This window comes from Zeus faber (assembly GCF_960531495.2).
Source record: "Zeus faber genome assembly, chromosome: 3".
Classification (NCBI taxonomy): Eukaryota; Metazoa; Chordata; class Actinopteri; order Zeiformes; family Zeidae; genus Zeus; species Zeus faber.
In genome coordinates, this window is record NC_137190.1 from 4,858,428 (window position 1) to 4,882,902 (window position 24,475).

At 47.3% G+C, this 24,475-nt stretch overlaps 1 protein-coding gene across 1 annotated transcript in view; it reads left to right on the forward strand.

Annotated features, from left to right (window-relative positions):
- The window catches only part of LOC307228414 (protein kinase C-binding protein NELL1-like), a gene marked incomplete at both ends in the record, with an annotated part of 172,036 nt that overhangs the window by 126,831 nt on the left and 20,730 nt on the right, over window positions 1-24,475 (forward strand). The window contains 2 exons of the mRNA XM_079998063.1: window positions 3,310-3,432; window positions 19,480-19,575. Of these exons, the coding sequence (XP_079854189.1) occupies window positions 3,310-3,432; window positions 19,480-19,575 (219 nt within the window). The remainder of the gene's footprint in view (window positions 1-3,309; window positions 3,433-19,479; window positions 19,576-24,475) is intronic.

Consider the following 24,475-nt stretch of genomic DNA (forward strand, 5'->3'; position numbering starts at 1 on the left):
ACCCGATGTGGAGATACAGACAAAAGCTGCCTGAATATTAAAACGTGCAACTGTTTCTCCATAAGACTCCCGTTAAAGCCTCCCTGCTTTTTCTCATAACCCCTCCATAAACTGCGAAGACATCCCAGTCGCGATGTTGACGTTCACCTCCGCTTCATAGTTCGGCGTGCGGAGGAAATCCTGGGGAGGGAAAAAGCGGAATAATGTCTCGTGTTCGCTTCGGGGCTTCATGAGCGCCGCTCGTTAATTAAGCAGAAATGCATAAGTCATGACTCGCACAGCTTCTGCATATTGATGAGGGGTGTGTTGGAACAAAGTGTGTACGCTGTGCGCGAGCAGCAGCACTGACTTGGTACTGCCTGACTGGCAGTGCATAGTTAGGTACTGTAACAAGTCTCTGTTGGTTGGCGGGTGGGAGATGGACCGGGAGGCAGGTGGAACAAAAAGCAGCCTTTTCTGGGCGTTTATTCAAACAGAAATAAAGATGTTTGTCTTTTCCGACAAACCTATAATTCATCGCCGTTGCGTGCAGCCGGGAGTGCGAGCCCGACCTGGCTGTCGGAAGAGAGCGGAGGAGGTGGAGACGGCGGCTTTTCCATCCCCTGCTAATCACCGCCATCTCCCGCAGCCGCGTCCCCTTCCGGTTGCCGGCTCTCCCCACCTGCAGATGGTGGCAAAACCGCTCCCCACTGCCACAGATACGCAGGGATGCGCCGATGCCATTTTCTTCAGGCCGAGTACAATTAGTGAGTACTCACGCTTGGTACTTGCCAATAGCAGGTGCTGATGTAAATACTTAAAACCTCGGCTTCAACAATCGTGGGATAACTGATTTGGAACCATTTGAAAATAGAACAGACGCCAAATCGGCGCTACAGCTTGAATCAATAAACTTTTTTTTTCCTGCGGACCAATCAATCCTGCAGTAATAACCAACAGCAGGAATAATATTTATAATTAAATGTTTGTTTGCAGCGGAATATGATGCAGAATTCGACTCCCTGTAATATATTTCCAGTTCAGAACGGCGGATCCCTTGGCCCATTACGGTGCCACCTCATTAGTTTGGGTTTCGGAGGAGAACCTATTAGTGAAGCATGACAGCGTATCATGTGTATCATGCTATCCTGCTTCAGCGGCCATTATTCACGCCGGAACATTATGAAGCACGTTTTTTTTTTATCATGTTACCCACATCATGCTGTTGGATTCTGCCGAATAAAGATCTCTCTAAAGTCTTTGGTAAACCTCAGATAAGATCTACCGCCGAGAGGTTTGTTGTTCCAGAAGTTAACCCTGCTGTCATGCAAACGGTTGAGCCTAATGTCCTCTGATTCCCAGCGAGGTGTTCTGCCATCAGGGCCTGAACGATGTAAAGGAAGTTTAGTAACCCGCGTGAAGGGAGAATCCCGCTTGTTTACTGCGCTATCTGCAACACTCTGGCCGGCGTTGTCTGTTTCCCTCTTGCGAGTGAGCGGTGAGGAGAGAGGGAGAGGGAGAGAGAGAGGGAGGTGGATTTGTTTACTGTACGGTCGTCTCCTGTTGGTGCTGGAGCAGATGCTGCCCGCAGCGCCGACGCAGTATCTCCTCGCTTCAGGCCGACACAGCCAAACACCTGGGAGGTGAGACGGGGCGCTGATGTAAAACGGATCCGAGGCGCGGCTGAGAACGTCTCAGCCGCGCCTCGGACTTAATGGACTTGCGGTAATGGGGTTAATTGCCAGTTATTTTTCCACACAGGCCTACAAACTTCTGCCAGCAGCGCCGCAGTTTCTTGGTAGCACTCAAAAAAATTCCTTTCGTAGCACTAAGAGCGTCATTATCATCTCCAAAATCCACTGGCGCGGCTGCACGGGCCGCGATTTCTCTATTCTTTGCGCGAGAGGTTTATTTCTATTTTTACTTTTACAACTGCGTGCGGCAACGCGAGCCTTTTCCATGGAAACGCAAGAAAAAACTACAGAGAAATGTTTTTGTGAAGAGTTGGAGAAGGGAGTGAACGCCGACAACAGATGCTCGGGACGATCTTGATTAACCCTGCCTCGAGTTGAAATGTGTTTTCATATGGGTCCACGTTGTACCAGAGACCTAGAGCTGCTGTCGCATTTGGTCACTGATCAAGACCCGTTTGAAATACAAAGAACAAACATATTTGTAATACGTGGAAGTAATGCAAAGCAGTTATTTATGCAAACTACTATAAAAACATTTCACACCTTTTAACGGGACGACTGCAAGACGTCGTTTAACTTGAAGTTTCTGCATATATTCGGCGTAGGACATATTGTGAGACAGTCTAAACAAGATCAACAAGTTGTAATGTGAAATCTAAGCAAGTAATAATCAGAAATCACAAAGATTGATTTATATTATTCACACAATAATAATAAGAGCATTGGTGGCATTTCAGACATAAAACTTTGTCCGGGACGCTTCAGCTCGTAGCAGGTGGAGCCGGTGGAAAAAAGCCTCGCGCCGCACCCGTACGCTGCGCCGACATGCGTTGTATTTCAGGCGCAAGTGTGCTTCCAACACACAAGTATGATTCCGTTTTGCGCTTTGACTGCGCTTTGGTTGTTCAAGTCGAAACAGTAACTCAATTCAGAATAACCAAAATTTGATTATTATCCGACAGATTAAGCAACACATCGACTCCGTTTCCCCTCCTCTCAGTTCAAGCTCGAGAGTTTTGATCAAAATATTACTCACCTGACGCTCTTCCTCCATTTGTCGTACATTGCCAAAATTTGTTGTCCGTCCAAACCGTGACATTCCTCCGAATTCTGGCTTCCCTACGCTGGCATCCTGTTCATTTCATTTACAGAATGCAGTTTAGTTCAATATAAAATAATTGTAATCATGTGTAGACGGCTTCATGACCGGGCACCTGCGCACGTCGTTGATCTTCTTCATCCTTAGCCTAAAATAGTTCACAATCAGGTCTCCTGAGTTCCGCTCCAGGGTCTACACTAAGTCCAAAAGTGACTGAGCGTGTCCTAAAAAAGCAGCTTAACCCGTCCAAACTGGTCTTTTGATTTCTGTCTTTTGTGTGGCTCCTTTTCATATATTACTATTTTATTGGGTGACTGTGTGGTTACAGCTGCTGTATAAATAAACTTCACTTACATACTACTCACCTCATTCTAATTTGAAGGAGCTAACATAACGGTCAGCCATTTTCTTCTCTCTCTCTCTCTCTCTCTCTCTCTCTCTCTCTCTCTCTCGCGTCCTATCCATCCAAGCTTACCTCTGGTGCACAGCGACATGCCCATGCACAGCTCAGCTGACCCCTCCTTCCCTCTCCCTCAGAGCACGACGAGTGTGCCAGCGGCCAGAGTTCCTGTGATGAAGACGCCATTTGCACCAACACGATCAGAGGCCACCTGTGCACCTGCAAGCCCGGCTACGTGGGCAACGGCACCATCTGCAGAGGTGAGGTTCCAACCCCGCCGCCCCGCCCTCCCCGCCCCCCACACGCCCCCTACAATTTCACCTAACCAGGCACCAGCTGCCGTGGAGATGATGAGAATTGAATCAGGCCTGTGTTGGTGCCTGCGCCCCGTGAAACCCCGCTCACCCGCCTTCCCCAACCCTCTGACAGCAGCCAGCGCCCTGCGAGGCTTCTCCATATGCTCCACCTCAGAGGGCCTCCGCTTTACCTCGGCTCCGACTTATCACTGCCTTGCTGCAGGTTTAAGGACAAGTGAAGGTGGTGGTGGTGGTGGTGATGGGGGTCATCAATTTGGTGTGCAGTTTGTTTTTGCATATTAATTAATCTTCATGATGAAAATAATGTCGTTTGCTCATCGGCCTGCGCTACGAGCAAACTGAAATGGACCAAAGTGAAAGATTAGAGCAAACATCCTTCAACTATGAGATGCTTCAGATATTCAGTGAATGAATGAGATGTTTGAAAGTCCAGTGAAAGGAAGCGGCAAAAAAAAAGAAAGCAAAAACCTTCAGAGGCGCCAGGGAGAAGAGAAATGTTGTAAATCTTCCCTTGACCGTAAAAGCAGAGCGTAGAGGGTGTTAAATGGGCGTGGGCAGATATTCGATAATATCTACACTGTATGTATGTGGATGTGTGCGTGCAGCAGCCAGGAAACAGATGGAGGATTTGGACGTGGTGGCGCAGACGGTCCGGTGATTAAGTTTCCGGGTTATCACTAAAATTACATTATAAAAAAATGTTTTTAAATAATTGTTATACTGAGTATGAACCAATTCACACGCTCACATGCCACACCTGCTATTTCTCACGCTGACAATCCCAAAAGAAGTAAAATTCCTTTGTTTTCTTTTTTTATTTTTTTTTATTCTATACATATATTTCCTCGCTCGCGCTTGCTCGGTGCCCATCGCTGTTGGCGCCGTGAATGGGGCGTTTCCTTTCTGCATGCGCGTTACTTAAGCGCCCACTCGCAACTTATTTTTTGTCAGGGACGTCAAGCCATCCTTTTTCTGCCATCGGGCATAAAGGTTCACCGTTTCTACGAAGAAAACAAATACAGGGTGTGTTCATTGTCGATGTTTTTACTGTAATTCAATAGCCAAAGAGCGGTGAAAGGAGCATGCATTCATATCACAACAAAAGATGCATACAATGACATTTCCAAAAACGGAGGCAGACACTCAGGCGTAGCGCTGCCAAAGAACAATCACACATTTGGCATATTGAGCGGGACGGAGAAATCGATGGAGCTGTGACACATGTTGAGATCCGTATTAACACCAGGTGTGACCGCTATCCGTCTGGACCTTATCCGCACTCAATCTGGATATATGGGTGAGCGGGGGCGTTCCGATTTGTTAACAGGCGTGAGCAGAGAAGCCCCAAAAACAAGCTGCTCTGGATCACTGCGGCTTGTGTCCCGAATGACAAACAACCTGTTTGGTATCTGCCTGAAATCCTGGCGTGAAGTTGTTGCTGTAATATCCGTTTCAAATCACATAGAGACAAACAAGGCAATCAGTTAATGAGATTCCCAGTCTTTAATTAGAACGCTGGAATCCAATTAGAATACAGCATCATGCAATAAATGAAAAATATACAGTAATTAAATTATTATAAATCCTTGAACAATGAAAAAGCAAAATGCACATAATTATTATTGCGTGGAACATGCTGTGTCTAGCAAAACGTGATTTATCATCGTGTGTGTGTGTGTGTGTGTGTGTGTGTGTGTGTGTGTGTGTGTGTGTGTGTGTGTGTGTGTGTGTGTGTGTGTGTGTGTGTGTGTGTGTGTGTGTGTGTGTGTGTGTGTTTTCACAGTATATGCTTTTTGCGTCTGTTGCTCCATATTTTTCCTCCGGTGGAGTGAGTGCTGCAGCGGTGGGACCGTCACAGTCGGTTTAGAGGAGGAAAACTCAATAACACTCAATGGCTGCTCTGGAGGGTCCCTATAGGGGCCTCACGCAGCCTGGGGAGGCTCATTAGAGGGGGGCGAGGCCCGGACAGGGCCCCCTTCCCCAGTCTGCGTCCTGCTTCTTGGCTCGCAGGGGAGGGGCAGGGGAGGGGCAGGGGAGGAGCAGGGGAGGGGCAGGGGAGGGGCAGGGGAGGAGCAGGGGTGGTTCAGGATCAGCGTCTCCTACTCGTGGGAACGTGACGGGACGAGAGGAGGGGGACACAAACCTCCTCTGCCAGCGTAAATGAGGGCGCACACCTGCCCATTTACTCGCAAGCGAGGAGATGTGGCGTGATGTCGTCGCTCAGATAAAAGAATCCAAAACTGTTTATTCTCGGCCGCTCTCCGCCGGACGGAAATAGCGACTCAAATAGGCCTGATTTTTCACGTTGTTTACGCGACGCGGCGCACGGGACCAACGGCGGCAGATGGGCACCGAGCAGCTTGTGTGCGTCATGTCATCTCAGCAAACATCTGAGTGATTTGGAAATCAGATTAGGGACAGGCTACGAAAAAACGAGCTCGGGATGGAAAGCGGAAGAAAGAGAATATTGAAGACGTGTCAGGTTTTGGCCGAGGTTCCACCAACGTGATTATTAGGAAAGACAGCGGAGCGTCTCTGGAAGGTGTCGGCGTGCAATTGTCTTCCTTACGCTTTGGCAGGATCTGCTGCAGGTCCGGCCTCGTGCCCGCTTCCACTCGCACCGTCCCTCCACGGTGTAGAATACTCATTCCTGCTGGGTATTCAGAAGGAGCTCGCGGTTCGATTTCAGTATCTGTTCAATCTGATATCGATGAGACGGCTCACCATACGATCCCGCAGTAAGTCGACGTATTGACGTTTTATACATCATGAGAGTCGCTACCAGCCGTTCCGTATGCCACCGCATGACATCCATTACCAAACTTTGTGAGTATGCTGGCGTTTATTTAAATTGAAGTGGTAAATGGTCACATAACCTCTCAACAATATGTCGATACAAACAAATTCTGATCGGAAATTTGAACGATAGAATTCCCATGGGAGTATCTGTTTTCCTAACCCAGTACTACTAATAATATGGTAATTGGAGGAAGGCAACGGAGAACGGCATATGACTGGAAACGCTGATCTGTGTCTGGGGGCGTAGTGTCGGGCATCGTGCTGCAGGTGTGAGAGAGAGAGCGAGAGAGTGAGACCCATTCCATCTGTAATGGAGGCAGCATTAGGATGTGCGGCAGGTGGCAGGCAGGTCTAGGGAGAGATCGATGCAATTTGCAAAGTGCCTTCCACACAATTTCAGCCTCTGGATTGTCTCCCTCCCCGCTGTGCACTCGGCACACAGAGGAGCGCAACTTTACTGCCACCTCCACATTTTTTCGCTCTACACGTCCCACGTTATATGCAAATGATCGGGGGCGGGGCGGATGTGTTTTTGTTGGTTTGATTTTCTATCGAAACAAGCCCCGTCTCCGTGACGGAAGCATGAGTTAACTCTTTAATGATCAGCTAATCAGCATGATCTCCCATCATGTAAATCCTACCACCGGTTTATTTCTGATGAAGCGGATAGGAAAATGTTATGCCGGACCTGCGTATTCTATTAATGCCATTAAACCATTCTCCACAGCTTACCTCTCATATTCCGGCCAATTAGTATGAGGCGAGGGGGGAGTTGAAGGAATCCGCCGCTCTTTCCCCCTCCTCCAGAGATCTCATTACTCTGTGATGGAGACGGTGTTGGCCAATCGACCTGCGCTCCCTTCTCGGTCACCTCATACATCACCGCGGCCACCGAGGAATTGAAGAATTAGTCTGGGAACTACTGCAGCTTCTCCGCCTGCCGCCTCTAATGTTAATAAGAGAAAGCACATTTTAACTGGGTTTGAGGAATGGGTCCAGGGCAACCGTGAGTTGCGTCAGGCTCCAGGTCAGAGATATGTGATCAAGTCGACGTGGAGGCTTTGAGCAGATAAAGGATCTGCCCTGGGTTGAGAAAAGCCTGTTCCTTGTGATAAAAAACACTTTTTCACGCAGAGATTGCACAACGGCTCTTTTCGTGTTGTTGGGAAGTTTTGTGTGACAAAATGAGGGCTGCTGGCAGTTTGCATGGGCAAATAAGGATTTAAGTGATGCAAATACTTCCATTACTATTATTATTCTTATACTTGAGAGTAAAGACTCTTTTTTCGGCACCTTCAGGAAGTGACATCGTACGCTGTTTGATCTGCAATGAGCGCTTTGTGCCAAATCACCACTATTGATTTGCCATTCATTTCAGATCCCGTCACATACCACAGCGAGTCTTTGATGCACTTGTGGTCGGTGCACGATGAACATCTTTTTAGCTGTTCTCTGTGTAAAGATAGTGATTTGTAGCACGCCAGAGGACCGTCGCCGGGGTGAACCCATTCGATTTCCCCGGACAGATTCCTGTCATGGATGCCGAATGCGGCTCCAGCCAAGGACGATCCCCTCTCCCTCCGGTCTCCGGCTGGATCTCTGCCTCTCAGATCTCGGGGGAGGGAGGGATGCGGGGATGGTGGAGCGCAGCACTATCAATCAGTCTACCTCCGCTGGCCCAGTTCTGCCCTCAAACAGGCCGAATGGTGATTACATTGCTTCGCAGATCCTTCTTACAGGAGGGTAATTATGGATAATATCGGGGATGGTAGCTCAGGCGGTAGAGCTGGTGGTCTAGTGATCTAAAGGTTGCTGGTTCGATCCCAGGCTCCTCCTGCTAGCATGCTGTAGTGTCCTTGAGCAAGACACTTAACCCCTAATTGCTCCTGATGGCTGCGTCCGTCGGTGTTTGAACAATTGTTAGTCGCTTTGGATAAAAGCGTCTGATCAATGACTAAATGTAATGTAATGTAATGTAATAATATTGGTGCCAGAGCGGCGCCGTGCCCCCTCAGTGGCCCTGAGTGCACTCTGGATCGCCGTGATATTATGAAAATAGATGGTGGCTTGAGAACCGTTATTGTTGAGGGGAAACTCAAACTGCTTACGCTGCTCACCCCACTGGCGGTCCCAATTTGTTGGATATCATTATCCGGGATAAAGATGGCTGAATTTATGTTCACTGTGGAGTTTATTCTCGAGCGGCTTTCAAGACATCTACTCATCTGTATCCCCATAACTAGGTCACAACTTGGTTCGCTGACCCACTCGTGTGAGCCGCCGGGCCGGTGATCCAGCCGGGGGGGGAACCCCAACATGTGCTGTGACACCGGGCCCATTAGGAGCGGCCTCCCCCTCAGGAAGGCTATTGATCCACGGGGCCTTACTGGCTGTAAGAGCAAGATGGGAGATAAGGCTCAGATCCCCCTGCTCCCGCCTGTTGGTCTCTCTGTCTCCTTTTTTTTTTTTGTTCTTCGTCCCGGTCTTACCCTAGTTTGTTTTTTATAATTCTCTTGGACCAGAGGGCAGTGTTATGCCATCTCCCCCACGGCACAACAAACCGGCCCCAATAGTTCATTCGGACACACTCCGTAGGATTATATATCAACATTGTTCCGTCGCTTCCAGTCTAATGAGGCGCCGCCTCTCGCCGAGCCTTTGTGTGGCGCAGAATGAGCTAATCTCGTTAATGGTGCGTTTCATGGACTGGACTGCTTTGTGTAGACAAAGGGCCGTCTTTTAGTTATTTATTTATATATTTTTAAATGGACATTTTGGGATTTGAGGAGCGAGGCTAACCAGCGACATAGAAGCGCAGAGCCTGGGGTGACCACATTTTGAAACCCCCCAAACCGGGACCGGTACATGGGCGTCCCCCCGTCATGCACGGTGCTTTTTTTTTGGTTTTGTTCATTAAGGTAACGGAGAGGCACGGGGACGCGCAGCGGAGTCGCCTATAGGACTCGCCGACCCTACACACACACACACACACACACACACACACACACACACACACAATAATATTGTTGATTATTTTAATCGAGCCCAAAACCATGACAATTTGGGGGTGAATGTTAAAAACCGGGGGATTTCAGTGTTTTATCCGTGGGGGACTCGGGACCTGCAGCTGGAACCCGGGACGTCTGGTCCCCGCAGCAAAGCCTTCGACTCCCACTTCTCCGTTCCGCTTCGGGAGCTAATCACGCAGCGTGCGCCCTGGTGCGCCGCTGTGTTGCCGTAATGACATTCAGAGAATCAATCAGAGCGGATGGAGGAGGGTGGTGGTGGGGCGGAGGGGAAGTGGAGCAACCAGATCGTGGGGAGAGGGGGGGGGCTTTTTCCCTGCAAGTCTCCAACATTTTAATTTTATGTTTACATAATTATTGTGCCCAATCGTCCCTTTTTACTGATGGGAACAACACACTTAGCAGCTGTAAGTACAGTTGCGTGCTCGGAGGCATCATGTTTTACAACATTTAATTGGGTGAACACTGGAGAACAAGGGAGCCAGGATTAATTGCAAATGGGGGGGGGTGTCCGAAAAGAAAAACCCACGCACAACTTGTTTCTGAGCTTTGTAGTAATTATCGTTTGAGGCAATTATTTTTAGTCTCAGCCTTTCTGTTAGACTCGGCTTGCAGCAAAGGAGGAAAAAGGCGTCAAAAGTGTATCTGCTCTGTGTTGTGTTGTCAGACCTGAGTCTTTAAAGCAGCAAAGCAAGGAAACGTGGAGCGCACTGTCCTGATTGTGTCCATGCTCCGTTTGTCTCCCGATCCACATCATATCCCAGGATATGGAGACGATCTAAGGCCACATTTAAATGCACTCTGCAAATACAACCCTAACCGTGTAACAATCACTCGGAGTCACCTTTCCGTTGGCAACGGGTGGCAAATGTGCCAAACCGAAAAGCAAACCCTTCATTACGTTGCTTTTTGATGTCGCCTAATTTATAAATTCAAAACCACGGTTTGGGGATCCGCTTCTAAAGAATGAAAAGCTGTATTCATGTCACAACCGGAGGGAGCGCCCGGTGTCAAAGAGCTCACGCTGCCTTTGTAGACCCGGGTTTCACTTTTAACACCATCAGCCCCGCCCAGCTCTGTGGAAACCCCCCCAAATGCGAAACGCCGGCCCCTCCGGCGGCGCCCGGATCCTGAATCCCGGATCCTGGGTTTCCTCCGAGACGTGACGGGGATCGTGCACCGTGGGGGGTGTGTCCTGTGTCACCCTGCTCACCCGCCTCCCTCTTCGCCCAACCACATCCGACTCCGACTCCCGGTTGAATATAGCGTTGCGTTGCGACTGTTTACAGCACAATCTCCCTGCACGGTTGAAAACACGCCGCTTGAATGTCATATCACAGAGGTCGACAGAGCAGTAAACCGGCGTCAGGATAACAAGCTGCTCCCGAACGCTGAGACACACGATAGAGAACCTGGGCTGATTGCTGAAGTGACCAAAATAGCAGGCTCCCGGCCCCACTTCATTAGGGACCCCTCTCGCCCCGCAAAACACACCTCCGCCCACCGGGGGGGGGGGCAGGTCGGGAGGGGTGACCACGGCACAGCATCCTCCTCCTCCTCAACGCCACACTGTGACCTCGACCCTCACAGTCAGAGCACCCGACTGATCCCGCAGTCGACTGAAAAGCACTTCAGGTCAGTAATGGACTGTGTTGCCCTCCGTATCTCTGTAGACTGGGCGCACCTTGTGGCGTTTGCTGTGACCGTACCGAGAAAAATTCAACCGAGCTTGGCCGTGTGACCCATGATACTCGAAACCTATCCCGCCCAAACGCGAACCCCTCAGCTGTAATGCATTCATTCTGGGGCCGCGACAACGTGTGATCGCCGCCTGTGATTGCGAATGGGGCTCGGCCTGCGTTTCAAGGTTGCGGGGCTGGAAAAAAGGGGTTTTGCTCCCCATCTGTTGGGAGTGGGCTTTGGTCCGCTGAGCGTCCGGCTGGTCGCCAGCCCCGCCACTGGACCTGCACATCGTCCACGCAGTCGTCCCGCCCGGTCGCGATCGCCCAACCCATTTGACAAAGCAGGATGCAGGTGAAATACAACGGAGTAGGATCCGGACAGATTCCAGACTGATTGGTAGTGTTCTGTCGATGGCAGCGTTCCCACTGGGGGTGGTTATTGATTTAGTTTACATGAGATTAAGTCGAGCTTCAATTGTCAGCGGGACCCGATCGATGCACGGGCTCATGCCGGGGCCAGCAGGTTAAAAGTAATTTATTTTTCATTTTAATAATCAACTGTTAGTGTACAACTTGGGAAAACAACAAATCTTGCACAAATATCTCATGGCATTTTTTAGTTTTTTAGTTTTTTGATATAGTGCTTCACAACATCGCCTTAACATCCAGGCCCACACAGACCATGCCAGCATGTGTGGAGCAGCATTTCTGCCGACGCCCCTTGGGCGGGGCATGGTCTCCAGGGTTGGAGTTGGTCCCCGGCACTGTCCCCGCTGTGGCTGCCTCCTCCTCCTCCTAAATAGTTAGAACACAGAGGATCACATCCGTGTCTCGACGCACATGGGATGGCGAGGCAGGTGAGGCGAGGCGAGGTAGACGTGAAAGCCCCGAAGCTGATAGCTGGTGCTGTGCTGGTTCTGTAGACGGCATGCAGGGGATCTTCAGCTTCACCCACCACAGCACACCGCGGACACCAAAGTGCTGATGTTTCAAATCGAGCTCCGTCCTTTCATAGATTCTCCTTTTCACTGCGGGGCCCAGGAATCCGTGGCTCATCTCCTGGTCAAATTGTTCTGTTTACTGAACAAACTACTCTCAACAAGTTTTTCACGAGGTACTTCAGACTACTCTGAACAATCAGAGAGATGTATATTGGAAAAAAATATTTATTTTTGCATCCTATCCCGTTGCATAACAGCGGGAGTTCCTCCGACACATCAACCGTGTTTTTCGGAAATAAATGCTTTCAGTCATTTATTTTTTGAAACATTCCTCATCACACACTCATCCCCCGTGTGCCGCAGCGTGGTGAAGCGCCTCGGATCCAGTTTGTAACCCCGACCAGCGCTGCGGAGGAAAGCCGCCTGCTATTAAAGCCGAGGTGTGAAAAGCATCGGGCTGCAAGTCCGCTCAGGGCTCGAGGACGAAAGGACGGGAGGCTCGGGGCTCCAAAACACTTTGGTCTGGGTCCGCGGGCTCCTGATTTATGTCAACTTTCAGGGCCCCAGCCTCATCAGCTGTGGAGCGCTGAGCTCCAAGCAACTCATCCAACTGATGAAAGGATCGACGAGGTGTAAGATGCACCTCAAGGGCAACGTGCATTAAGACAAAGTCCACACACTGTAATCAAAAGCAATTTATATATTTAGGTTATATAGTATGCTAGCGTGTGATTTTGGATGCAGTGCTTTCCACCACATTTGGAAATGCACATATTTTGTCCAATCGTGCATCTTTACTTTCTACCTCTTAGGTCTTCTCAGATCCAGGGAGTCTCCTCCGTTTACAGACGTATAAGCCCATATTTCACTGTCAAGGTGTCAGAGCAAGCGGCCAGGTTAGATTGGCTGCAGGAAGAGACAACTTTTATGGAATGTGTGAAAATATACGACGGGGGCCTTTTTTTTTTTTTTTTTTTTAATGTATCGAAGGTGATTCTTTTCAGGCTATCGGTTAAACCACTGTGGCTCTAACTCAACACTGTGCAGGCCATAAATGCAGGGATTAGTTGTGAGCCTTACTTCATGCCATTGGTTCATATTTGAGTTCTGTACGGGATTTCAAAGGGATGGACATTACGGTGGATTGTGTAACCAATGATTTCCATTATGCTGATGGTAAAGCGTGTTTGTGTGTGTGTGCGTGTCATGGACGAGTGAGCAAAAATAGGCCGCACCATTTCTTTTTTTTCCTCATGAACATCTAATTACCGGGGTCAACACCATCTCACTTAAACCATCAAAGACCAAACCCTCCATTGGCCAGATAACCACTGCTGTGAATCGTGGATAATTCAGCCAATATGGCATGCCGCTCAGTGGTAGACCTCATCTTATCAGCAAAATAACATTGGTGGGTGACAACACTCACATCCGCCGCCTGCCTCAGTGCGTCTCCAGTGGAGAGTTATGGAGGGAAGGAGTTGCCCATAAATACACCGTTAAGAAGCTCCTCACATCCGGCTGCCAAGGGCATCTCCGGACTCTCGCTCCCACTCTCCTGATAGCCGCACGGCCTCGTGACTCTTGGCAGATGAATGCAGATAAAATCATTCCAGAGCAGCATGAACAATGAGCCGGTGTCTGCCCTGAGCGGATTCTTCCAAGACGGCGGGGGTGGGGGCGTCCACAGGAATTTGTCTGCTGCGCAGCGGTCGCCATTTATGCCCATGCAAGATACTAAAGACGTGGGTTGTTACGGCTGGAGCGCCTGATCTGCCTCCTTCGTGTGAGGGAAGCTCGTCGTGACCATGATGGCAAGTCCCGCCTCCCTCATTCCACCGAATGACGTTGCCTTCCGGGCGCTAGGGATCCCGGGCGTTGGTATCAAAAGTTTAAGAAAAGTTGTCAAACGCTGTTGTTGGTGTCAGGGCAGTTTTTGGGAGGAGGTAGCGCATAGTGACCATTTTCTAAGCGTGGATCAGTAGATCGCTATATCAGCCACACGTCAGTTCCTTGATCGTTCGACGTCCCAAAGCGTTGTCCACCGTCGTAGCAGAGTTTACGTTTGAACAAATCGGTGCCGCTCCACGTGTCCTGGAAGATTCCAATTTACCGGACAAACAGGAGGGATTCCGGTCAAATGTTATCTGTGTTTATTGAGCTTAAAAACAATTGATAGGCAGGTTATATAAAGAATGAAATCATGAAGGCATGAAGAATTATAATATTTTTTATTAAATATTCAAAACAAAATAAGCCCCGTCGGTTAAGGCAGTTTTAAAAACAAAAACTTGAAATCAAATGATTTCCGTTCCGTTAAATTTCATTAAAATAAAATTTGATAAGAATGAAAAAATTGTATAAATATGGAAAGTAGGTCTAAATAAATAATAGAGTTTGTGGTGTTGACGTCTGGTCTACATATTTTACACAATGAATATTTACCTTTTGCTTTGGGTCGGAACGGAAATATCCAAAAAACACCAAACTATGGATGTATGTGTCCCTGTTGCCACATGACATCATCTTTCTGCTTCTCCTCAGAGTTGTGGAGGCTGAGCTCTGTCTCTGTCATCGTAATATTTCTTCACCGGAGTATTAGAATCCAGCGATTTTTGCTGATTACTCTTAAAGCATCACTCATAGACCAGCCGGGCCCTTAGCCGGGCCCTTAGCCATCAGGGGCCTTTTATCAGTGCGCTCCGGAATTTGTAAGAAGCGTCTTGAACGCCTTTGTTCTAAACGCATCGGCTTCAGGCTTTCAACAGGAAGTAAGAAAATAGAGGACATTCTGTCGTACCTCTTCACCGGTTAACCGTGAGTTTTAGAGACGACTCAAAGAGTTTATTGATTATCTTCGCGGCGCGGGCGCTTCAGAGGCCACGTCGTAGATAATCAAAGTACTTATGCGTTCCGCCTCGGAAGAAGCGCGGGCCGAGGCTAGAGACGCTCCCTCGGCTGGAATTGCCTGCGGAGATCCGGCCGGAGAAGACCCGTCTCACCCCTCAAGCCGCTCCTGAAAGCCCATTAGAAGAGATTACGTGTGAACTTTTAGTCTTTCCGTTGAATTCCGTTTATATTTCTTTTATCCATTATCTCCATTTTATCAAATCTTTGTTGTTCTTTCCCGGACTTGCTCGTTACACTACTCATTCCACCCTCATTCTTTATTATTCAAAGTACTCCATAAACCGCTCAAGCGCTATCTCAGTATATATATATTTTTTATCAATATTTGAGGGATTGATTGATGAATTATTTGGTTATTTTCTTTTCTTCTCCTGGTGGCGCCGCTCGGCGCTGACGCTCAACCCACTATCTCCTCATTCAGACGTGGAGGATCGGGCGGAGAGGGAAACTGGGGCCGATTTGAAGGAGGGAAAATTGAGGGACGTTCAAGGGAAGAGAATCGGAACGAGATTGATGAACGAGCGGCTGAGCGGCTCCGACGGAGCCAGACGAAGTGAGGCCCAGAGAGAGAGAGAGACAGACAGGGGGAGAGAGAGAGAGACAGACAGGGAGAGACAGAGAGAGAGACAGAGACAGAGAGAGAGAGAGAGAGAGAGGGTCCGGGCCCACCTCCTGGAAAGCCCTTCGCTGCGGTTCTCTCACCACGGCATGGGGCCTGAGACGCTGTGTGCCCTCTAAAAACAATCAATCCACTTTGTGCTGCTCTGGCCTCTGTCGGGCGCAGGTGGGTTTTTCACCCCCCCCCCAAAAAAAAAAAAAACTGTTGTAATTAGTTGTGATCGTCTTTTTACTCACTGAGCAAACAATTGCGTGCTGTTTGAAGTGTTCCGTGATTCATGGGTTGATGGTTGTCGTTTGGAGCGTCAGGATGAGGTCATGCAGAGTGTGACAAAATGAGGGTCAATTTAAAGGGGGGGGGGGGGGGGGAAATATACCGGATATCTTTAAACGCCCCCGGGTCCGTATGAGGCGGGCGCGAGGCGCGTCCGCCGCCCTCCGCCTCCTCGTGCTCCTAATGAAATTTGTATTTCCGGAGAGAGATGAGATCATTATCAAGAGCCGAACAATTTGTTCACGCGGCACATTAAGCAGACACGCTGCTCCGTGGAACGTTCGTCACAATTCTATTCCAGCTCAGTACTGTAACCCCCCCCATTCATACGTCCGCAAATTTGCGGAATATCCATTGGCTTCTCTTTGGTAATCCTACTTTTAATTTCGAGATGGATAATTGGACACCCAACGACCGTGGATGTGGCTGTTAGCCACGCCGCCGCACGGAGCCGCGCCGCCCGCCGGAAAGCAATCTGGCAGAAATAATGGAAAGTCAAATAGCCAATGTGACGCCGGCAACTAGCTCGGCTGGGCGGTGAAACGGTTTATCCGGTGGTCGCCGGGACGCGCACGCACATACACACACACACACACACACACGCACACACACACACACACACACACACACGCGCGCGCACACCCTGACCCACATGCAGATAGACATCCCTCTCCTCATCCCGCTCCTCCCTCATCTCTGCGAGCCATTAGCTGGACGGGCGGACTGAGCAATGTGCTGATGGTGGTGAAATGATAATTAGAGCTGGAGATAGATTGAGTCAATATAAGTGTAATTAATTTTTTAGTGTGAAGTTTATTAGTACAGAGGCAATCAGGCTCCTAATGAGGGCCTGATAGAAGTTCTTAAAGAGAAGCGCCAATCAAATGAATAGTTCTAATGGCCTTTGGCACCACACCCGTGCTGCTCTATATCACACTCATTTATTACTTATTTATAAGTATATTTAGCACCTTCAAAAGCAAGGAAAAAACATGAGTGATCATTTACATGAACAAATGTTTTTTTTATTCATAAAGCCAATTGAAATGCACGCGCGTGTACACACTAACACACACACACACACACACACACACACACACACACACACACACGCTCACACAGAGACTTGCACTGAGACACGACCATTATGTATGGGACTAAAAATAGATTCCTTAGCCTATTAAACTCATCGTTCAAATCATGTCATTAATTAAGCTTGGATATGCTCAAAGTAATTTCTCTTTAATGAACTTGCTCAATTAAGTCGGCCCCCTTTTTGGTTTAATCCTCTTCGCTTTAAGCACAGATTCTCTCTCTCTCTCGCTCTCCTCTTCCCTTGCTTCATTACTCCTCTCCAGCCCGTCGATGAACTTTTTCTGCCCCTCTCTTTGTCTTGTTGCTCCTTTTCGACAGAATGATGCACCGGGGTGTCACAGTGCCCTACACACGCGCATACACACACGCACATACACACACGCATACACACATGCACATACACACACGCACATACACACACGCACACGCAGACATGCACACACGCTTTGCAACGTTGGCAAACTAAAATAAGACGTTTCACTAAACTATGGTAGAAGTTTGATTTGTGAGACGTAGCAACATTTAATGTTTGAATAGTTTAAATCTTGTCTCCCTTCCGGACAAATATACAAATTGCGTTGATTGACATTTTTCAGTTGGCTGCATGTGTGATGGTTTCGTAGGATTGAAAAGCCAAAAGCTGCCAAATGGGAAATCAATGGAGGGGACATCTGGAAACTGATGCCACCGTTGATACACTTCATGCACGTTTTATGCATTACATTTATATATATATTACATTTGAAATTGCTGCAACACAAATATTGATCTGCACATAGGTTGTAGATCAATAAATGTTTTGCGAGTTGAGACCGTTCTGCCATGGTTGATCTTTGTAAGCTTATGAAAAATAAAAGCAAAACACTAAGTTTTCTCTGGAAGCTCTGTCTTGGGCTTTGTCATCCATGGTCTGTATTAAATAATGGCCAAACAATAATAAACCAAACCATGATTTGTTTTTTATATTTCACATCAAATCTGTTGGGAAAGCGAGGTCACCAAATTTCAGGCCTGTAATTACTTTCAAACCAGACAGATACAAAGGTATAATAATAATAATAATAATAGCTTTATTCATATAGCACCTTTAAATACCCAGTTTACACGGTGCTTTGACAGAAGAAATAAAAGCAGAGCGCTCAAATCATGAATTTAAAAGGCAAAGGAACATTAATAAACAGGAATTAAATTCATTCATTAAATTGAAAAAGCAATAAAAAAAATAAATAAAGGATAATCATTAAAATAGAAATAAAGAGGAAAACATTAAAAAAAATTGATTCATAAAAGATGATAATAATAAATAGAAATTAAAAGGAAAAATAAATAAAAAGTCAATAAAAAATAAAATTGATGAAGAAAGGGGGCGACATCACAGAAAAGCTAATCTATAAAACGGCTGTGTACGATGATGGCCTGCATTAGAGGCCTGGACATATTCATCCAATATGTCTGCTCTCTGTTTCTTTAATTCTATTTGTTGACCAGACTGAGCTCCATGAAATAGCTCCAAGGCCAATCTCTTGTTCCATTAACATCAGAAACGGCAGAACACACATGCTTTGAATGTCTCCGTTGGACAGGGGGGAAACGGATGCATGTCCGTGGGCTGTGACCGAGCGTCCAACACCTGGCGCTCTCCCCCTGGCTGCAGATTTTGTAGATTAAAATGCCCCACCAGCCAAATGGGACGTTGACCTTGGAGGGTGAAGGTCATCCTTACGTTTATTCTGCGACGGAGTTACCTCCGGATCGTTTCTGTCTCGGGCGTTGAAAGAGTCAGACTGCTTTCTCCAATATATTCTCTTGTCTGTGTCTCCTCGACGACTACACCGGGAAGTCATCACCACCACGACCTCTGATCCACCTTCACTTATTTGCACGTGTTGTTGTGAGGCAGAGAACTTTTCAAACGTGACCCGAACAAATGATGGGAATGTTGTCAGTGCCGTGCTTCCTTCAAGTCGCTGACGTTCTCGCGAACGGGGGAAATGACTCTTCAGACGACAGACAAACCGCGCTGCCGGGGCCGCGCCGCTTTTGCAAATAACATCTGTGTGTTTTGGCACAGAATGCATCAGAAATTAGGTGTAAAAGGCTTAATAAATCATGCCGGTTGCGGAGACAAAACCGTCTCCGTCACTGAGGTTTTTAGCCTTTCCACTTAACATCCGTCGACTGAACAACAAATCCCAGAAGTCCATTAACCTTTAAGAACTTTCAAAGCAGATAGCGTAATGTTGCTCTGCAGCGTCTTTTCTCTATTAACGTGCCGCGTGATTAATATGTCCCATGTCACATAATGCGAGGCTGTCATTTTCTGGTATACTGTATCAAACCCCATCTTACAACTGCGCGCGCGCACACACACACACACACACATGCAGACGCACACACACGCAGAGATGCAGACGCACACACACATACACACACAACACATACACATACTTTGACACGCATGCATGCATCACAACACGCACACACATAACATTTAAAAAATGCTTAAAGATATCACTTGGCATTTGGAATGGCTCCATGGAACCCTTTGCAGGATAAATTCCAGGCTTTCAATGACCTGTTTGTTTAAACCATCTTAATAAATAAATTGACCCCCTCTCCCGTTCCCTCTCCCTCTCTCCCTGTAGCATTCTGCGAGGAGGGATGTCGTAATGGAGGGACTTGTGTGTCTCCCAACTCGTGCGTCTGTCCCTCGGGGTTCACGGGACGCCACTGTGAGACAGGTAAGAGCCGGCGACCGGTCTACCTCCAATTAAAAAAAAAAAAAAAAAATACACAAAAAACCCAAACGGTGCATCTTCTTTATTTTCATTGGGTGGCAAAGTGCCACAAGCTACACCGCTCTCTCTCTCTCTCTCTCTCGCTCCCTCTCCCTCTCTCTCTCTCTCTGTGGTCTGGTTTTGTGGAGGTGTGGAAAGCGCTCGGTGGCAGACTCCTATCACCGCCCTGCAATTCACCTTGCGTTGCCATGGTTTCACTTGAGATGCCGGTGGCCGGCGGTCAGCTCTCCGTGATCACTATTAAACACACGGGTTGCATGCGCACTTACACACGCCGGGCCACGCTCACAAACCGCAGATTAAGTCGTAAATTATCCAGGCATGTAGCCATAACCTAAGGACTACCATGTAGCGCCAAGATTCCCCAGAGGGGTTTAATGGCTTCTGTTACTACCTTCTGAAGCATGTTCTCGCCGCAGATGGCTGCACCTCCCTTTGAACTGTGTTCCCACGAGAACACGGAGTCCATCTTCATTAGAGTTCCACCGCCATGCGCGACGTTTGTTTCCATGGCAGCAACCCCTGAGTGCCCGAGTCACCGGGGAAGCACAGATGACTCCAGCGAGCACTGACCTCATGCAAACACCACCGTCTACGCCGGGCGCCGAACGCCCTTTTATGTAAACACCGTATGCAGATGATGCACCTGGCGCGTGCCAACCGTAATCACTCAATGAAGCAAAGGTTATGACCATCAACAGTAAGAGGGCGCTGGGATACTTCGCTGTTAATTACAATTTCAACTAATTTCCCCAAACTAAAACTAAACTCAAAATAGAATCAGCTCACCCTAAACTGAAATCCTTTAAAAAAAAAAAAGAGCTGAAACAAAATTAACATTATTATTTCATGTTTTATGACTTTCCTTCTTGCATAACAATGTCCTTGAGCAATAGCAAAGTACTGAATCCACCAGATGGTGCTGCTCACCTGGCTGGTTCCCATCCCAAACGGAAGGTGTCGACATCCACTTCTTCAAAAAAAAATCGATGCATTTTTCAGTTTATTGAATTAAAGAATTCGGCGTGTCCTGATCTCATATCACCAACGTCCGAATAACACATCGGACCGTCATGCAGTCGTTGTTATGTCGGATTCCATCAAAACAAATGTTGTCAGGTGTTCACCTGCTGCACTCGAGCTTTCTGCATAAAAACAAACTGTACAAAAGCATTGAAGATCAGCGCAGTGTCCGACTGGTGAAATGAATAAGAATGTTCACAATGAATTGATTCAGTCATCACTTACACCGCGTTCCAAATTATTTTGCAAATTGGATTTAGGTGTCATAAACACTTAATTTTTTCTTTTTCAAATAACCTCATGGATGGTATTGTGTCTCAGGGCTCTTGGGATCACTGGAATCAATCTTAGACACCTGTGATAATTAGTTTGCCAGGTGAGCCCAATGAAAGGAAAATTACTTTAGAAGGACGTTCCACATTATTAAGCAGGACACAGGTTTCAAGCAACATGGGAAAGAAAAAGTATCTGTCTGCTGCCGAAAAGCCTCAAATAGTGTAATGCCTTGGACAAGGTATGAAAAAAATTGATATTTCACGAAAACTTAGCCCTTATCATCGTACTGTGAAGAGATTTGTGGCTGATTCAGAGCACAGACGGGTTTGTGAAGATAAAGGCAGAATGAGGAAGGTTTCTGCCAGACAAATTCATGGGATGAAGGGAACAGCTGCTAAAATGCCGTTACAAAGCAGCAAACAGGTATTTGAAGCTGCTGGTGCCTCTGGAGTCCCACCAACCTCAAGGTGTAGGATCCTCCAGAGGCTTCCAGTTGTGCATAAACCCACTATTGGGCCCCCCCTAACCAATGTTCACAAGCAGAAACGGTTGCAGGGGGCCCCGAAATACATGAAGACTCATTTTCAAACAGTTGTTTACTGATGAGTGCCGTGCAACCCTGGATTGTCCAGATGGATGGAGTAGTGGATGGTTGGTGGAGGCCACCGTGTCCCAACAAGGCTGCCACGTCGGCAAGGAGGTGGCGGAGTCATGTTTGGGGCCAGAATCATGGGGAGAGAGCTGGTAGACCCCTTTAGGGTCCCTGAAGGTGTGAAAAGGACCTCAGCAAAGTATATAGAGTTCCTGACAGACCACTCTCTTCCATGGTACAAAAAGAAGAACCGTGCCTTCCGTAGCAAAACCATCTTCATGCCTGACAACGCACCATCTCATGCTGCAAAGAATACCTCTGTGTCATTGGCTGCTATGGGCATAAAAGGAGAGAAACTCATGGTGTGGCCCCATCCTCCCCTGACCTCCACCCTATTGAGAACCTTTGGAACATCCTCAAGCAAAAGATCTATGAGGGTGGAGGCAGTTGGCATCAAAACAGCAGCTCTGGGAGGCTGTTCTGACATCCTGCAAAGAAATTCAAGCAGAAACTCTCCAAAAACTCACAAGTTCAATGGAGGCAAGAATAGTGAAGGTGATATGAAAGAAACCTCCTATGTTCACATGTAACTTTAAGATGTTTTTGATTGAAATAGCTTTTGATGTCAGTAAATATGACTCCTAATGCTGCACATTCAACAAACGACCATTTTCAGTTCTTTACAACCTATAAAATGTTTAGAAACTCTGTTGTGCATAATAATTTGGAACAGTTCATTTTGAGTTTTTTATTTTTGAAAAAAATACTGTTATCATTGGGAGGTTTGTTCAATAACATTAAAATTATACCATAACGGTTGATGACTTGAAAATTATACTGACTGACATTTGCATCGACTATTTAGGAAAATCAGAGAAAGATATCATTTGCATAATAATTTGGAACGCGGTGTAATAAATGAAGACGAACGTGGATCCTCAGTCAGACCAGCGTAATAAAGGTCCAGAATATCAGGGGGAATAGTTTTCTTCTGGCAGTGCTGCATGTTCTGCTTGGCATTGGTTAAGGAACATTTTTCAGTTCATTGAAATAAAAAAAAAAGGGGAAAAATAAGGAATTCAAAATAAAAAGTCCTCGAGAGCTCAGGGACCTGAAATTCATGCCTGCTCGACATCGACGGGACTTTCCCATTGATATTTCCCTTCATGTGAATATAAAGGCATTCTGTTCCATCGAACCCGGTGCCGTGTCGCCCCTTATTTTGCGGCATTCCAGGCGGTCGTAAGGTACAAACCGTAGGAGTCGAAAAACAGTCCAAAGCATATTCCGTGTCCCCGTCCGTGTTGTTGGGAGCTTCCACACGGAGTGATTTCCTTCCACAGAGACACTGTGAGGCAGGACTCTGTGGACTACAGGAAGTAGACACACACCTTATCCTAAAAAGGAGAAGGTCACAACACGCAACCAGTGTATCCTTGTATTAGTAATTGAGCGCGTCACCAGGGCTCGGAAAACTTATTATTAAACTTGTTATTACGTCAGCCAATGCTGCGTTCAGTGGAAACTCTGAAAATGTGTCTCGTTTTAGATGTAATGCTGATGTAAAGACATGCGATAGCACAAACTGAACTCTGTTCCGTGGGAACTCAAAAATTTGTAATTGGTGTCGATAATGGTTTTGCTGCTGCCTGCAGCTATATTTGTTATTATTATTATTATTATTATTATTATTATTGTTATTGTTATTGTTATTATTATGTAGTGTACTGCCAATAATTTATCATCAATAATTAATAATTGTCCTGTCAGGACAACACTCCCATGTTGATCCTTGCATGGTCAGAGGTAACAAACTAGGCGTATGTGTGTGTTTATGTCTTACCCGGTTGATGTCTGTGGATCTGTTCGATTGATATTTTATGTTCATGGTTAATGAAGACATGGTATTGCGATATAACCCTGTGTTACGTGCAGCATTGTGTCCCTTCTCACTTTGCTGGAATCGGGAAGTGGTAAGATACAAAGTCGTGCATGATGAGTTCATATTCTCGGAACGAATCGGAAAATGGTATCCTGGAAATTGTTAGTAATCATGTAAAAACGTAAGCCATCAAAAAACTTGGACAGGAAAAAACATTAACACAGCTACAGTAAAATGGACCCCGCGTCTTGTTATTGTTCGATTATATTCCTTGTAATTTTTCGGGCTGAAACTATCTGGAGCGGAGCGGGACTAAATCTGACTCGCATTGCCCGGACGGTCGTGCGTCACCGACACGCCAGCGTTCGAAAAACCAACGGAACCAAATGAATAATCATCATATTATTTACTATAAATGTGCAGGTTGTGGTTCAGAGTGAACATTGGCGCCGTGTGCGGTGTAGACTCTGTCGCTCTGTGGTGTTTTGAGATTACAAACCAGGCGCCTGTGTGTGTGTCTATGTCCCTTCTTACCTGGTCGATGTCTGTGGATCTGTTGGATTCAAACACGGGAAAAGCGTTAATCCACAGAGGTTCGTCACCGCGTTGAGTCGACTTGACCGCGCGAACGTGTGACGCCTTCACCTACCAGAAACGCGCAGGAAAAATCGAACCTGTGAAATCGTAATTAGTCACAGAAATACGCCAGCGTTTATTTCGTATTTCGTGGAAACGTAACCTAGCAAACATGTCATCCAAGCACAGAAGTCACCACTTGAAATTAGGTATTTTCGACGACCTTTGGAAACCTCCGTCAAAGCGTCACTCCGAACATGTGACACCAACAGCCAATCGTACAGCAGGAGCGCCGGTGCGTCCCCCCGCTCTCCGGCCGGGCCTGAGGCCCCCCGGAGCCGACGCAGCGTGTTTCCCTCAAACACCAACTGGAACTGGAGCTCCTCCCAAGCCGAGCCCGGGGCGGCCCCACCATCCCCGCAAAGAGAAGAAGGCGATTAAAGAAAGAATCCAGGGGAGGAGGGAGTCCCCTGGTGCCCTCCAAACGTCCCAGC